Raw genomic sequence first — 16,030 nt, forward strand, 5'->3', positions numbered from 1 at the left:
TTCTCAGCACCACATCACACTTATTCCAAAATTGACCACATAATTGGAAGTAAAGCACTCCTCAACAAATGTACAAGAACAGAAATTATAACAAACTGTCTCTCAGACCACAGTGCAATCAAACTAGAACTCAGGACTAAGAAACTCAATCAAAACCACTCAACTACATGGAAACTAAACAACCTGCTCCTGAATGACTACTGGGTGTGTAACGAAATGAAGGCAGAAATAAAGATGCTCTTTGAAACCAATGAGAACAAAGATACAACATACCAGAATCTCTGGGACACATTTAAAGCAGTGTGTAGAGGGAAATTTATAGCACTAAATGCCCACAAGAGAAAGCAGGAAAGATCTGAAATTGACACTCTAACATCACAATTGAAAGAACTAGAGATGCAAGATCAAACACATTCAAAGAAATAACTAAGATCAGAGCAGAACTGAAGGAGATAGAGACACAAAAAACCCTCCTAAAAATCAATGAATGCAAGAGTTGGTTTTTTGAAAAGATCAACAAAATTGACAGACTGCTAGCAAGACTAATAAGGAAGAAAAGAGAGAAGAATCAAATAGATGCAATAAAAAATGATAAAGGGGATTATCACCACAGACCCCACAGAAATACAAACTACCATCAGAGAATACTATAAACACCTCTATGCAAATCAACTAGAAAATCTAGAAGAAATGGATAATTTCCTGGACACTTACACTCTTCCAAGACTAAACCAGGAAGAAGTTGAATCCCTGAATAGACCAATAGCAGGCTCTGAAATTGAGGCAATAATTAATAGCCTACCAACCAAAAAAAGTCCAGGACCAGATGGATTCACAGCTGAATTCTACCAGAGGTACAAGGAGGAGCTGGTACCATTCCTTCTGACACTATTCCAATCAATCGAAAAAGAGGGAATCCTCCCTAACTCATTTCATGAGGCCAACATCATCCTGATACCAAAGCCTGACAGAGATACAACAAAAAAAGAGAATTTTAGACCAATATCCCTGATGAACATCGATACAAAAATCCTCAATAAAATAGTGGCAAACCGGATTCAGCAGCACATCAAAAAGCTTATCCACCATGATCAAGTGGGCTTTATCCCGGGGATGCAAGGCTGGTTCAACATTCGCAAATCAATAAATATAATCCAGCATATAAACAGAACCAAAGACAAGAACCACATGATTATCTCAATAGATGCAGAAAAGGCCTTTGACAAAATTCAACAGCCCTTCATGCTAAAAACGCTCCATAAATTCGGTATTGATGGAACGTACCTCAAAATAATAAGAGCTATTTATGACAAACCCACAGCCAACATCATACTGAATGGGAAAAAACTGGAAAAATTCCTTTTGAAAACTGGCACAAGACAGGGATGCCCTCTCTCACCACTCCTATTCAACATAGTCTTGGAAGTTTTGGCTAGGGCAATCAGGCAAGAGAAAGAAATCAAGGGTATTCAGTTAGGAAAAGAAGAAGTCAAACTGTCCCTGTTTGCACATGACATGATTGTATATTTAGAAAACCCCATTGTCTCAGCCCAAAATCTCCTTAAGCTGATAAGCAACTTCAGTAAAGTCTCAGGACACAAAATTAATGTGCAAAAATCACAAGCATTCTTATACACCAGTAACAGACAAACAGAGAGCCAAATCAGGAATGAACTTCCATTCACAATTGCCTCAAAGAGAATAAAATATCTGGGAATCCAACTTACAAGGGATGTAAAGGACCTCTTCAAGGAGAACTACAAACCACTGCTCAGTGAAATCAAAGAGGACACTAACAAATGGAGGAACATACCATGCTCACGGATAGGAAGAATCAGTATCGTGAAAATGGCCATACTGCCCAAGGTATTTATAGATTCAATGCCATCCCCATTAAGCTACCAATGAGTTTCTTCACAGAATTGGAAAAAACGGCTTTAAAGTTCATATGGAACCAAGAAAGAGCCCGCATTGCCAAGACAATCCCAAGTCAAAACAACAAAGCTGGAGGCATCAGGCTACCTGACTTCAAACTATACTACAAGGCTACAGTAACGAAAACAGCATGCTACTGCTACCAAAACAGAGATATAGACCAATGGAACAGAACACAGGCCTCAGAAATAATACCACACATCTACAGCCATCTGTTCTTTGACAAACCTGAGATTCTGTTCTTTGACAAACCTGAGAGAAACAAGAAATGGGGAAAGGACTGCCTATTTAATAAATGGTGCTGGGAAAATTGGCTAGCCATAAGTAGAAAGCTGAAACTGGATCCTTTCCTTACCCTTATACGAAAATTAATTCAAGATATATTAGAGACTTAAATGTTAGACCTAATACCATAAAAACCCTAGAAGAAAACCTAGGTAGTACCATTCAGGACATAGGCATGGGCTAGGACTTCATGTCTAAAATACCAAAAGCAACGGCAGCAAAAGCAAAAATTGACAAATGGGATGCAATTAAACTAAAGAGCTTCTGCACAGCAAAAGAAACTACCATCAGAGTGAACAGGCAACCTACAGAATGGGAGAAAATTTTTGCAATCTACTCATCTGACAAAGGGCTAATATCCAGAACCTACAAAGAACTCAAACAAAGTTACAAGAAAAAAACAACCCCATCAAAAAGTGGGCAAAGGATATGAACAGACATTTCTCAAAAGAAGACATTCATAGAGCCAACAGACACATGAAAAAATGCTCATCATCACTGGCCATCAGAGAAATGCAAATCAAAACCACAATGAGATACCATCTCACACTAGTTAGAATGGCAATCATTAAAAAGTCAGGAAACAACAGGTGCTGGAGAGGATGTGGAGAAATAGAAACACTTTTACACTGTTGGTGGGATTGTAAACTAGTTCAACCATTATGGAAAACAGTATGGCGACTCCTCAAGGATCTAGAACTAGATATACCATATGACCCAGCCATCCCATTACTGGGTATATACCCAAAGGATTATAAATGATGCTGCTATAAAGACACATCCACACGTATGTTTATTGCGGCACTATTCACAATAGCAAAGACTTGGAATCAACCCAAATGTCCATCTGTGACAGACTGGATTAAGAAAATGTGGCACATATACACCATGGAATACTATGCAGCCATAAAAAAGGATGAGTTTGCGTCCTTTGTAGGGACATCGATGCAGCTGGAAACCATTATTCTTAGCAAACTATCAAAGAACAGAAAACCAAACACCGCATGTTCTCACTCATAGGTGGGAACTGAACAATGAGATCACTTGAACTCGGGAAGGGGAACATCACACACCGGGGCCTATCATGGTGAGGGGGGAGGGGGGAGGGACTGCATTGGGAGTTATACCTGATGTAAATGACGAGTTGATGGGTGCAGCACACCAACATGGCACAAGTATACATATGTAACAAACCTGCGCGTTATGCACATGTACCCTAGAACTTAAAGTATAATAATAATAAAAAATTAAAAAATAAAAAAAAGAACTGAAATCCTACGAAGCACTTTCCTTCCTTACCATTCTCTAAATATACCATTTCTAATATATCAAAGATGATCAGTGACAATAGCATGAACCCTAGAATCAGAGAGATCTTGGTTACAATTCCTCACTCTCCCATTTATTTGCTGTGTGACCTAGGGCTTTAACCTCTTTTTTGTCCATTTTTAAAATTTATTTTTAATTTTTATGGGTACATAGTAGGTGTAAACCTCTTGGAGCCTAAATTAATTTGTAAAATGGAAATAATGTCTACCTTACAGAGATATAATGTCTAGCAGGTATCACTAAGTGTTAATTATCTTTTTTCTAGCTTTGATTTTGATCCTTGCTTCTCAAAGTATATTCCAAGGGCCAGGAGCTACAGCATTAACTGGTAGCTTGTTAGAAATGCAGATGATCCATTGCAGAAACGCTAAACACTAATTTGCATTTTAACATGAACCCCAGGTGAGTCATATGCACTATAAGGTCTGAAAAGCAATGATCTTGACCTCAGACTACTTTTCAAATTTATCTTCCTGATGATCACTTCAATCTAAAAATTGCATGGAAAATGTAGCAAAAGGTAAGTTTGATCAATATTTCAGAATAAATATTTTTAACTGAAGATTAAAAACAATGTTTTGGGGAATAATAACAGGGGATGTATAAGTATTTAAAGAGAAGAGTAATTATTGTAGTCGTATCTACAGTTATGCAAATGATATGCTCAAAAGGTAAACTAACCAGAATCCCTAAAGGCTGAGATCTTTTAAAATTCATACTTTGGTTATATTTCTTTGGATATCTTAATTTTCAGTTAAACTAATGTAATAAAGTAAATATTTCAGAAAATCAATCTGTATAAATCCTGTACAATCTGTACAATCCAGCTTTTGATTACAGTTGCAGTTTCATTTTCTTATCTTTTTGAGCTACCATATGAAAACCATTAAGACTACATATACTCCAGTAGCATTACCCTATGACATGCAGATGACCAAAGCATGAAAGCATTATAACATATACTAGTCAAAGGGAATTGCTCAGATAGTAACAGATATTGGCAAGGATGTAGAGAAAACAAAATCCCTATACATTACTGCTAAGAATTTAAAATGATGTAGCCATTTTGGAAAACAGTTTTGCTCCTCAAAAAGTAAAACAATATAACCCAGTTAATTCCACTCCCAAGAGAAATGAAAACATGTCCACACAAAAAAATTGTATGCTAATGCTCATAGCAGCATTATTCATATAACCAATAAGTGTAAACAACCCAAATGTCCAGCAACTGATGAATATATAAACAAAATGTGATGCAGCCATACAATGAAATATAATTTGGCAATAAAAAGGAATGGCATTCTGATGCAGTCAACAATGTGGATGAACTGTGAAAACACTATGCTAAGTGAAGTTAGCATAAAAGTCCACGTACTGTATCATTCCGTTTACATGAGATGTCCAAATGGGCAAATCCATAGAGACAGAAAGTGTATTAGTGGTTTCCAGGCTTGAGAAGAAGGGGGAATTTTGAGTGACTGCTAATCAGTATGGATTTTCTTTTTGGGAATAATAATGTTCTGGAATTCAATACTGATTATCACTGCACAACTCTGTGAATGTACTACAAACTATTACTGAATTGTATATTTTATGTGAATTGTATCTCAATAAAGCTGCTATTTTTAGAAAAGTAATTGCTGATTTGGCCATTCCACATTGTATACACACTTCAAAACATCATGTTGTACGTGATATTTTTATTTCTCAGTTAAAAGAGTATTGTTCCCATTATAACGACAAGAAAAAATCACAACATGCTCTTAAGTTGCCTATTCTGAGGTAATATGACACCAAATTAACAGCCATTAGAGTTGAATCCGGATTTAAACTAAAAAGTCCAAGGTTCCTAGGTTTCTAAAAATGTACACTACTAATCAAAAAATAGCAAAGTATGCATATGCAAATTTTATCTATAGACAGAGGGACACCAGTGGAGATAGGGTGGGAGATGGCCATCTAGTTTCCTTGCATGTTTCCTAGCAATTAAATGTTTCCTAATGATGATAAAATAATTAATGTTGTCAATGCCATTGAGTATATAATGTCAGGTAGCTCCTAAGACTTATGGTTAAAATACACAATGAACGAACTTAGAAATTCTTGTTATTCTAGCACCTAGCTGAGAGCAAACAGTTGCTAATACTACATGACACCGTTTAACTGAAGGCAAAGATTCTATAATACGGTATTATATTATATATAAATGCTGAACTACTGCTTAATAATATTAAATAAAGTCTAGAACCTATCTGTAAAACCGTGATATCTTACCACAGATTTGGTGAAGTCAAAATCTCCAACAATTCCTTGTTCACGGTTTATAGCAAATACATTGTTCTGATGAAGTGATCCATGAATTATATCAGCTTTATGCAATGTATGCAGGCCCTGGGCAACACCTTTCATGACCTTTAAAGCTTCCTATAGATAAGTACACACAAAACAAGTGAGGAAGTAGGCAAATCATTTTAATCTTGAAACTTTTCTCTAATTAAAAGACTGCTCTAGAAATGAGTAAAGTTTCCTCCAAATGAATCTTTAATAAGAATACAGCATAGAGAAAGAATTAAACATCAGATGAAGCCTTGATTTTGTAATGGTGACACTGTGTGTGTGTGTGTGTGTGTGTGTGTGTGTGTGTGTGTGTGTGTGTGTGTGTGGGCACCAGGGACCAGTTTCATGAAAGACAATTTTTCCACGGACGTGGGGGGGTTGGTTTCAGGATCAAACGGTTTCACCTCAGATCACAGGAATTAGATTCTCATAAGGAGTGTGCAACCTAGATCCTTCACATGCACAGTTCACAATAGAGTTTATGCTCCTATGAGAATCTGATCTCACAGGAAGTGGAGCTCAGGCAGTAATGCTTGCTCACCGGCCACTCACTTCCTGCTGTGCCACCCTGTTCTTAATAGGCCACAGACTGGTACCAGTCTACGACCTGGGGTTTGAGGACATCTGTTCTATTATCTCAAAGAAGACTTGGATTACAAATACCAACCATGTAATGTACCTATAAGAGACTGAAACAGTGTTACTCCATAAGAAAAATCAGGGCCTCCTTCACTGTTATTACTAATCCTAAATTTACAATGATAAAAATAAAAGCTGCCACCTAAGCACTTATAATACCAAGTGCTATATTAGGCAGTTCACATACAGCACAGTTTAGTAGTTGTAAGCTTGGGCTTTGGAACCAATTTCGAGTCCCCTCTCTACCTCTGGCTAAGGGACCCTGTGCAAGTCACTTAATCCCTTTAACCCTTTTTCTCATCCATATAATAACTTCTATCACAGGTTTGATGTGACAATTAAACAGAATACCATGAGTCAAAATTTTACAAAGTATATAGCATGTAGTATGCCCTGAATAAATATTAGGTGTTATTTTCTCATTTAATACATCCATGGAAATAAATAGTGCTTTGTACTTACTTCTGAATTTAAAGGCATGCTGGCTTGAACAGTACTCAGGTTTGCCCTAGGGTAGTATGGGACCATCAGGTAAGCCATAGGATCGGACTAAGAAGCAAAACAGAGAATGTGACTCCAAGAGAAAACTTCAACGTATTTTAGCATACATTGATTCTATAGGATAATTTTTGTTTTATGTTAAGGGGAATGAACTGCTGCTCTAAAACCTGGAGTTAAAACTTACTTTAAATAAAATGGTTTCTGCAAGATAAAATGGTTTCTGCAAGAGATAAGCATAAGAACTTTACCTTACATAAAAACAGGAATATCAGTGGTAGTAACCCTGACTCTTCTTCAGCTTCTCTCCAAGCTCTATGGTAGGTGGCTGCTCTCTCAATCACCTTGGCTTCTGTGTCAACATCCACAGAATAGCCCTTGTACCAAAAAAAGAGGCACTGGTAATTCCAAGATGAAAATCTCATTATAATTATACACCATTCCAATTTAAACATAATTCATGAATTAAATAAAATCTAATTTTATTTTTTAATTTTATAAGTACTTTTCTATCTTCTTTGAATTCTATAATTTGGAAAAGGAAAGTGCAATTCTACCCGTAGCCTGCTACGCATTCTAGAATGTGTAGCAACTAAGGCCAAATTAATTATCTTATTATCATGATTAACAGTTTCCCAGATCAATGAGAAGAAATTCAGGAGCAGAAGATGGTACTGACAACACAGCTGATATTTCAAGGAGAAATGTAAGAAAATGAAGAATTTTAAAAAGATATTGGATGAATATAATAAGTTCACCCAAAAAAAGGAAAGCATATCCTATTAAGGACATATTCTATTTAGGGAAATGACAGAAACTTTATTGATTTGTTTTTCATGTGAGATAAAGCTTTATTTAATGACCTCTTTAAATAATTTTTTTATTATTACTATACTTTAAGTTCTAGGGTACCTGTGCACAACGTGCAAGTTTGTTACATAGTTATAAATATGCCATGTTGGTTTGCTGCACCCATTAACTCATCATTTACATTTGGTATTTCTTCTAATGCTATCTCTCCCCCGTGCCCCCCACCCCACGACAGGCCCCCATGTATGATGTTCCCCACCCTGCGTCCAGGTGTTCTCATTGTTCAATTGACGGAAACTTTAAAAATTAGCTCTGGCAACCAAACTACAAGCACAATTATTATGCCAGTCAACTTAAATACTTTAGAAAACTAACAGTGAGGTTTTTTCTTTCTTGAAATGTAACAGCACCACTATCCTTTATGCTGCTGAATCTCCCACAAGTAAGAATAATTTAGGCTTACCTTTAACAGAATTATCTGCCCATTAACCTCAGAACATACCAAAGGACGCTTGCTGCTAAGTTCCTTCATGGGCTCAGCATCAAGAAGATCTCGTTCCAAGCTCATTGTAAGGAGGCCACCAGAGTTCTAGGCACAAGTTTTTATGACAGTTGAAGAATCCAAACAATCCCAGCACTTAAAAATCATCAACATAATTAGTTACATGCTATTAAATGACTTGTACATATCAACTGTATGGAAAAACCAATAAAATTAAATTCTTTAAAATTTTGAATTTTCTCCAGTTCCTGGTTCTTAAACTCCTCCTACCCAAAGTGTAATCACCATACATTTAATTGTTGCTATAATTTTATTTAGAACAGATTCAGGAAATGAATAGAATTAACCAGATATACATCCTAGGATCCCTAATGTTTACTTGAAAAACCACTTATGTTTCCTAAAACTACTAAAGTAACAACCGATTGGGAGCAGAGTGAGGAATGAAGGACTATATATGGGGTTAGTGTACACCGCTCAGGTAATGGGTGCACTAAACTCTCAGAAATCACCACTAAAGAACTTATCCATGTAACCACAAAACACCTGTACCCCAAAAACTCTTGAAATAAACGTTTTTTAAAAAAACAAAAAATAAATAAGGTAAAATAATGACAAAATTGTAGTTGTCAACTGGGAAAGATTAGTCCAAAAATTATGACTACCATGAAGTAATTCTAACACCTCTGCCCTGTTTGGAGTACTCAAAAGTGAAAATGGTTTTCAACAACTAATTTTACTAGATATTTCTGCTACTTTTTAAAAGGAGTAATTTTTCACACTAAAATATGATCAACATTTTAAAGCTACGTTTTACTGTGGTGCAGTTTCAGTAAGGGGCACTGTAGAATTGTTTTCGGGGTTTTTTCTTAAGTTCTGCCAGTACATTTACGTATTCTACAATATATAATCAACCTACAAAAAATTCCTAAGCATACATTACAGTTGAACATGAGAAAGCCACTAAAGGCTTCCATAAATCATGAGTCAAACCTTTTATAATCTTCTATAATAAAGTAGATCAGCATATTTTTAAATATTAATTTTCAAGTCCTATGTGGCAGTACATACTCACTTGCCCACACTGCATAAGATAATCGCTAAGTTAGCAGTAAATAGTTGCAAAGAAAACTGCACATCATTTTAAAGTCTAGTCTGGAAAGAGTTTAGAGTAATAAATTTAAGTTAGGGAACTTTAATCTTAAATATTTTTTAGAATAAACTCACATGTCTACACAAATATCCCTCTCTGTTCCATATTTAAGCCATTATAATGGACTTAATGACAATCTTAATGAACAAATACCTCATCTAGGCCCTCACCAGAGAAGGCAATATACATGGTAGGACTAACATATTCTGTCCTGAGAGCCAGTGTTTACTAATCCTGCTCCATATGACCCCTATCTAATATGTTGATCTCCAGCTTTTGAATCCTGCCTGCGTAGAAAACCATACCCACCTCAACATCTCCACTTTAGCCAATCTCTCAGGAATTTTTTCCCAGAATGCTTTAACTTAAAAAACACATTGTGCTCAAATCCCTCACGGCTAGCAATATCTTGTTTTTATCCTAACGCTTGAAGTAGCAGTTAAAATTTGATTTTGTCATTTCAAACAATAAACACCTATAATTCAAATAAGTACACCTATAATTCAAATGAAATGTACTGAATGAGGATAAGGAAAACAGAAAAACAGATAAAGCAATTTAACATAAAAATAAAAATACCATGCAAACATTAAAGGGTTATAAGAAGAAGTTCTAATACCTATAAAATATTCATCAGGAATATTTTTATTAAAAAGCTACTATAAGTTTAACACTGACACAAATTTAATATTATCACTTTTCAACACTCTCTGCATAGTAGTAATTCTCAAGGGAAACAAAGTTTACCATGTATTTGAGTAATCCTATTTCAGGATGAAGCAGAGGCAGCTCAGGGAACCATTTCTGTGCCAAACTAGTCAGCATCTCCTAAAGTTAAAAAAAAAAAAAATGTTTTTAACTGTAGATCAATATATATTCAATTTTGACATGTTGCTCTTCAGGAAAATTTATCAGCATCTACCTTATAACATACCAAGTAAGATAATCACTGTTTCTGCCTTCTACTTCAAGAAATAACAAGTGAAAACCAAGACTCACCTTGCATCTGCTAAAGCAAATTAAATATGGCCTGAGAAGGACTCTGTACTTCTATATTTGAGTCCTTGTGGATGAACTGCAACCTAGCTTAATATACAGACAAGATTGAAACCTAACTTAGCAGTATGCACCTATAACAACAGCTGAGTCTTGGCCAGTCCCAGCGGCCATACTTCAACCACCTATCGACTGCTAAGTGTTCAAACTGCGTTCAAATAAGGCAAACGCCAACCTGTAACCAGTACAGCTGTTCTTGTACGTTGCTGCCGATTTCTGTAAGTCACTTCCCTTTTTTTGTCTATAAATTTGTTCTAACCACAAAGCATCCCCAGAGTCTCTCTGAATCTGCTGTGATTTGGCTGCCCAATTTGCAAATTGTTCATTGCTCCTTTAAATTTAAGTTGGCTGAAGTATTTTTTTAACCCATCTAAACTACCATCTTACTAACTGAAGAAAAATTTAATTACCAATTTTAAGCTTTGGATACATACATAAGCACAAATCTTGCAAGGTCAAAGTCCTCACCCACTTCCAAACTAAAATGAAAATGTCTGAAAATATATCAATTTGAGGCATAAAACTGTCATTATTTCTCAAAATATTAAGAACACAGTGACATTTTAAAATAACAGCTGTTTCGTTAAGAGAAAAATTTTAAAGCCTGGGAGAAAAAATACATAGCTCTACATAAGTAACTTTGAAATAAATGTGAAAATCGAGTATCCTCACAAAAGAAAAGCCACTTATCACATATTTATTAAGCAAAACTTCTAAACACTTGTCAAATCACTGGAAGATAGCTATTTTAACCCAAGATCAACAAGGTATTTACATATACTCAGATGAATTAGCTAAATAAAGCATGACGCTTAAAATACCTATTGTTTTCATAGTTTTAATATTTTTACTTTTTTTTTTTTTTTTTTTTTGAGACAGGGTCTTGCTCTGTTGCCCAGGCTGGAATGCAGCGGCATGATCATAGCTCAATGCAGTCTCAACCTCCGGGGCTCAAGCAATCCTCCTGCCTTAGCCTCCAAAGTAGCTGGGCCTACAGGTACATGATACCACGTACCTAATTGTTGTATTTTTTGTAGAGACAGAGCCTCACAAGTAGCTGGGCCTACAGGTACATGATACCATGTACCTAATTGTTGTATTTTTTGTAGAGACGGGGTCTCACCATGTGCCCAGGCTGGTCTCAAACTCCTGGGCTCAAGTGATCCACCCACCTTGGCCTCCCAAAGTGCTGGGACTACAGGTGTGAGGCACCATGCCCGGTCAGTATTTTTAGTTTCAAAGTGCTGTTTCTTAACTAACTTCTTCCTGGTAACATCTCCCAGATATAAAATACAATATTCTTCCATTTTAAAGAAAAAATACAATGATTTATTTCCCCAAGCTCACAAAAATCAGTGGTAAAATAGAGACTTAAAAGATGTAACTTCTCCTGCCCCCAAAACCAGGTAGTCTTATTTTGTTACATTCTTCCACTAAATTATGCTACTCATTGATGTTTACATTGCAACATTATGGGAAAATGATGTTGATATAAATTTTGTGTAAGGAAAAGGTCTTTAGGTTTTATGTTAAACAGAAAAAAGGCAATATGCAAAAGTGTGCCTGTGCTATAATCTCAATTCTAAAAACAAGCAAAAAAAGACTAAGAGAAAGTCAAAAGTTAACAATGATTACTATTGTTATCACTGAGCGGAAATATTACAAGTGATGTTTTTCCTTCTTTACAATTTTCAGTTATTTCCACACTGGTACAATGGTCAGAATATTTGGTCATGTGAAATTTATTTCTAAACTTACAAAAATCTTACTAGATCAATATATATATAAACTTTCTACATAATACCTCTAGCCCTGTGATTACAGTCCACCTCATAAAACACATATTTAAATTCAATTTCTAGAGTAAAATCTAATGTAATACTTCAAAGAATCAAATACTTACATATTCCTCCCTCTCATGATAAATTTCCTGAAAAACATTATTGCGCAGCTGAGTTATTTCTTCTTTTATTTTCTCAATTTGAGAGCCATCAGGGTCATCTGACTTGAATCAGAAAGAAAAAGTGTTTTTTATTAACATAGAGAAAACAAGTCTTCCTTTAAGAATTCAAGATCTATAGCAAATTACTCTGTGTGGTTTCTATGTATCCTTCAGTACCTAGCACATAAAAGACCCTCCTAATACTTGCTGAATTGACTTAGGTCAGTTTATTCTAACAGTGACTTTTCTGAAACCTAGAAAGAGGAATTATAAAACGTAAAGACATAAAATCAATTACATAGATTTTTCTTGTCTCTCCACCTGCTGTAGATTTTCTGTAGGATAAAAATGGCCAACTGCCATTCGAACAAAAGAAATATTAATAATAACAACCAGAATACACCTGAATTCCCTAGAATTATCTTCTACATGAGATTTGGTTCAAAACAAAAGGATGAGTAAATGTGTGAACTGTCTCCAATGATAATACATAAGCCACTTTAAAAAGTATGTAAGCTTTTGTGAAAGGAAAATAAATCTTGGGAACTTTAAATCACTAAGCCAAAGGAAAAAGTCAAGTTGGGAACTGTGTCAGGCAAACCTGCTTCCCATTTTATTCCTAAATAAGATACCTACAAATATAAAAACCCTGCATGCTTCCTCACAACTCAGTAGGAAATCCCTTATGGACCCCAGGATCTTTACCCTAAAACAGTTCTGTTGAATTTTACACTGACAATGTAAATTGATAGCTTATTTTCTTAGGTGCAGGACAAAGGACAGAACTCTAAGTCATCCTTTTGCTCACCTGAGAGAAATGCATATCTGATTCCTTCCTCTGATGTAAAAATGCAGATTCACTGAGCTACCCTTCTCTCAAATGTAAATTGTGTATTTGCTGAAAAGTGATCAAAGACTAAAGAATTCAAACCATCTGTCTCTTATCTACCCATATCTTTTTAAAATTTCTTCCTCTTTCCCCAGTATCCATCCTTTCTCCTTTAAATATTGAAGCCCTCACAACCATCTCTCAGAAAAGCACAGACCTGCCTCCCAGGCATGCATCCTTAACCTTGGCAAAATAAACTTTCTAAATTGATTGATAGCTGTCTCAGATACTTTTGGTTTACACTTTAAAAGTCAGATTTCAAGGATCCAGATACTATGATGGCCAAACAGGAACAGCACCGGTCTGTAGCTCCCAATCAGATCTACGGAGAAGGCAGGTGATTTCTGCATTTTGAACTGAGGTACCCAGCTCATCTCATTGGGACTAGTTAGACAGTGGTTGCAGCCCACGGAGGGTAAGCGAAAGCAGGGTGGGGCGTCACCTCACCCAGGAAGCACAAGGGGTTGGGGAACTCCCTCTCCTAGCCAAGGGAAGCCGTGAGGGACTGTGCCAGAGGAACGGTTCATTCTGGCCCAGATACTACCCTTTTCCAACAGTCTTCACAACCCACAGACCAGGAGATTCCCTCAGGTGCATACACCACCAGGGCCCTCGGTTTCAAGCACAAAACTGGGCAGACACCAAGCTAGCTGCAGGAATTTTTTTTCATATCCCACTGGCGCCTGGAACACCAGCGAGACAGAATCGTTCACTCCCCTGAAAAGGAGGCTGAAGCCAGGGAACCAAGTGGCCCTGCTCAGCAGATCCCATGTGGAGCCCAGCAAGCTAAGATCCACTAGCTTGAAATTCTCACTGCCAGAATGGCAGTCTGAAGTCAACCTGGTTGGGGGAGAGGCATCTGCCATTACTGAGGCTTGAGTAGGCAGTTTTCCCCTCACAGTGTAAACAAAGCCACCAGGAAGTTTGGACTCTACAGTAGAGTTCACCGCAGCCCAGCAAAGTCTCTGTAGCCAGACTGCATCTCTAGATTCCTCCTCTCTGGGCAGGGCATCTCTGAAAGAAAGACGGAAGCCCCAGTCAGAGGCTTATAAATAAAACTCCCATCTTCCTGGGACAGAGCACCTGGGGGAAGAAGCGGCTGTAGGTTCAGCTTCAGCAGACGTAAATGTTCCTGACTGCCAGACCTCGAGCTCTGCTAAGGGACAGACCGCCTCCTCAAGTGAGTCCCTGACCCCCATGCCTCCTGACAGGATGATACCTCCCAGCAGGGGTCGACAGACACCTCATACAGGAGAGCTCTGGCTAGCATATGGCAGGTGCTCCTCTGGCATGAAGCTTCCAGAGGAAGGAACAGGGAGTAATCTTTGCTGTTCTGCAGCCTCCACTGGTGATACCCAGGCAAACGGTCTGGAGTGAACTTCCAGCAAACTCCAGCAAACCTGCAGCAGAGGGGCCTGATTCTTAGAAGGAAAACTAACAAACAGAATTGCATCGACATAAACAAAAAGGAAAAACCACATCCAAAGGTCACCAACATCAAAGACCAAAGGTAGATAAATCCAACAAGGTAGATAATCCAAGAAGATGAGGAAAAACCAGCACAAAAAGGGTGAAAATTCCAAACACCAGAACCTCTTTTCTCCTCCAAAGTATCACAAGTCCTCACCAGCAAGGGAACAAAACTGGATGGAGAATGAGTTTGATGAATTGACAGAAGTAGGTTTCAGAACGTGAGTAATAACAAACTCTTCCAAGTTAAAGGAGCATGCTCTAACCCAATACAAGGAAGCTAAGAACCTTGAAAAAAGGTTAGACGAATTGCTAACTAGAATAACCAGTTTAGAGAAGAACATAAGTGACCTCATGGAGCTGAAAAACACAGCATGAGAACTTCATGAAGCCTACACAAGTATCAATAGCCAAATCAATCAAGCAGAAGAAAGGATATCAGAAACTGAAGATCAACTTAATGAAATAAAGCATGAAGACAAGATTAAAGGAAAAAAAATGAAAAGGAACAAGGCCTTGAAGAAATATGCAACTATGTGGAAAGACCAAACCTACATTTGATTGGTGTACCTGAAAATGACAGGGAGAATGGAACCAAGTTGGAAAATACACTTAAGGATATTATCCAGGAGAACTTCCCCAACTTAGCAGGACAGGCCAATATTAAAATTCAGGAAATACAGGAACACCAAAAAGCTACTCCTCAACAACAGCAACCCCAAGACACATAACTGTCAGATTCACCAAGGTTGAAATGAAGGAAAAAATATTAAGGGGAGCCAGAGAGAAATGTCGGGTTATCCACGAAGGGAAGCCCATCAGACTAACAGCAGTTTATCTGCAGAAACCCTAAAAAATCAGAAGAGAGTGGGAGTCAATATTCAACATTCTTAAAGAAAATGATTTTCAACCCAGAATTTCATATCCAGCCAAAGTAAGCTTCACAAGCAAAGGAGAAATAAAATCCTTTACAGACGAGCAAATGCTGAGAGATTTTGTCACAATCAGACTTGCCTTACAAGAGATTCTGAAGGAAGCACTAAATATGGAAAGGAACAACTGGTTCCAGCCAATGCAAAAACATACCAAATTGTAAAGACCACGAAGAAACTGCATCAACTAATGGGCAAAATAACCAGTTAGTATCATAATGACAGGATCAAGTTCACAAATAACAATATTGAC

The 16,030-nt window shown here is 37.1% G+C and overlaps 1 protein-coding gene across 4 annotated transcripts in view; it reads right to left on the bottom strand.

Moving 5' to 3' along the window:
* The window catches only part of STK31 (serine/threonine kinase 31), a 172,317-nt gene that overhangs the window by 39,144 nt on the left and 117,143 nt on the right, over positions 1-16,030 (bottom strand). For all 4 annotated transcript variants that reach the window (XM_030922424.1, XM_030922425.1, XM_030922427.1 and 1 more), the window contains 6 exons: positions 12,448-12,549; positions 10,236-10,316; positions 8,297-8,422; positions 7,275-7,400; positions 6,988-7,074; positions 5,824-5,973 (listed from right to left, as the gene is read on the bottom strand). In XM_030922424.1, coding sequence (XP_030778284.1) covers positions 5,824-5,973; positions 6,988-7,074; positions 7,275-7,400; positions 8,297-8,422; positions 10,236-10,316; positions 12,448-12,549 — 672 coding nt within the window. The remainder of the gene's footprint in view (positions 1-5,823; positions 5,974-6,987; positions 7,075-7,274; positions 7,401-8,296; positions 8,423-10,235; positions 10,317-12,447; positions 12,550-16,030) is intronic.

This window comes from Rhinopithecus roxellana, chromosome 18, assembly GCF_007565055.1.
Source record: "Rhinopithecus roxellana isolate Shanxi Qingling chromosome 18, ASM756505v1, whole genome shotgun sequence".
Lineage (NCBI taxonomy): Eukaryota > Metazoa > Chordata > Mammalia > Primates > Cercopithecidae > Rhinopithecus > Rhinopithecus roxellana.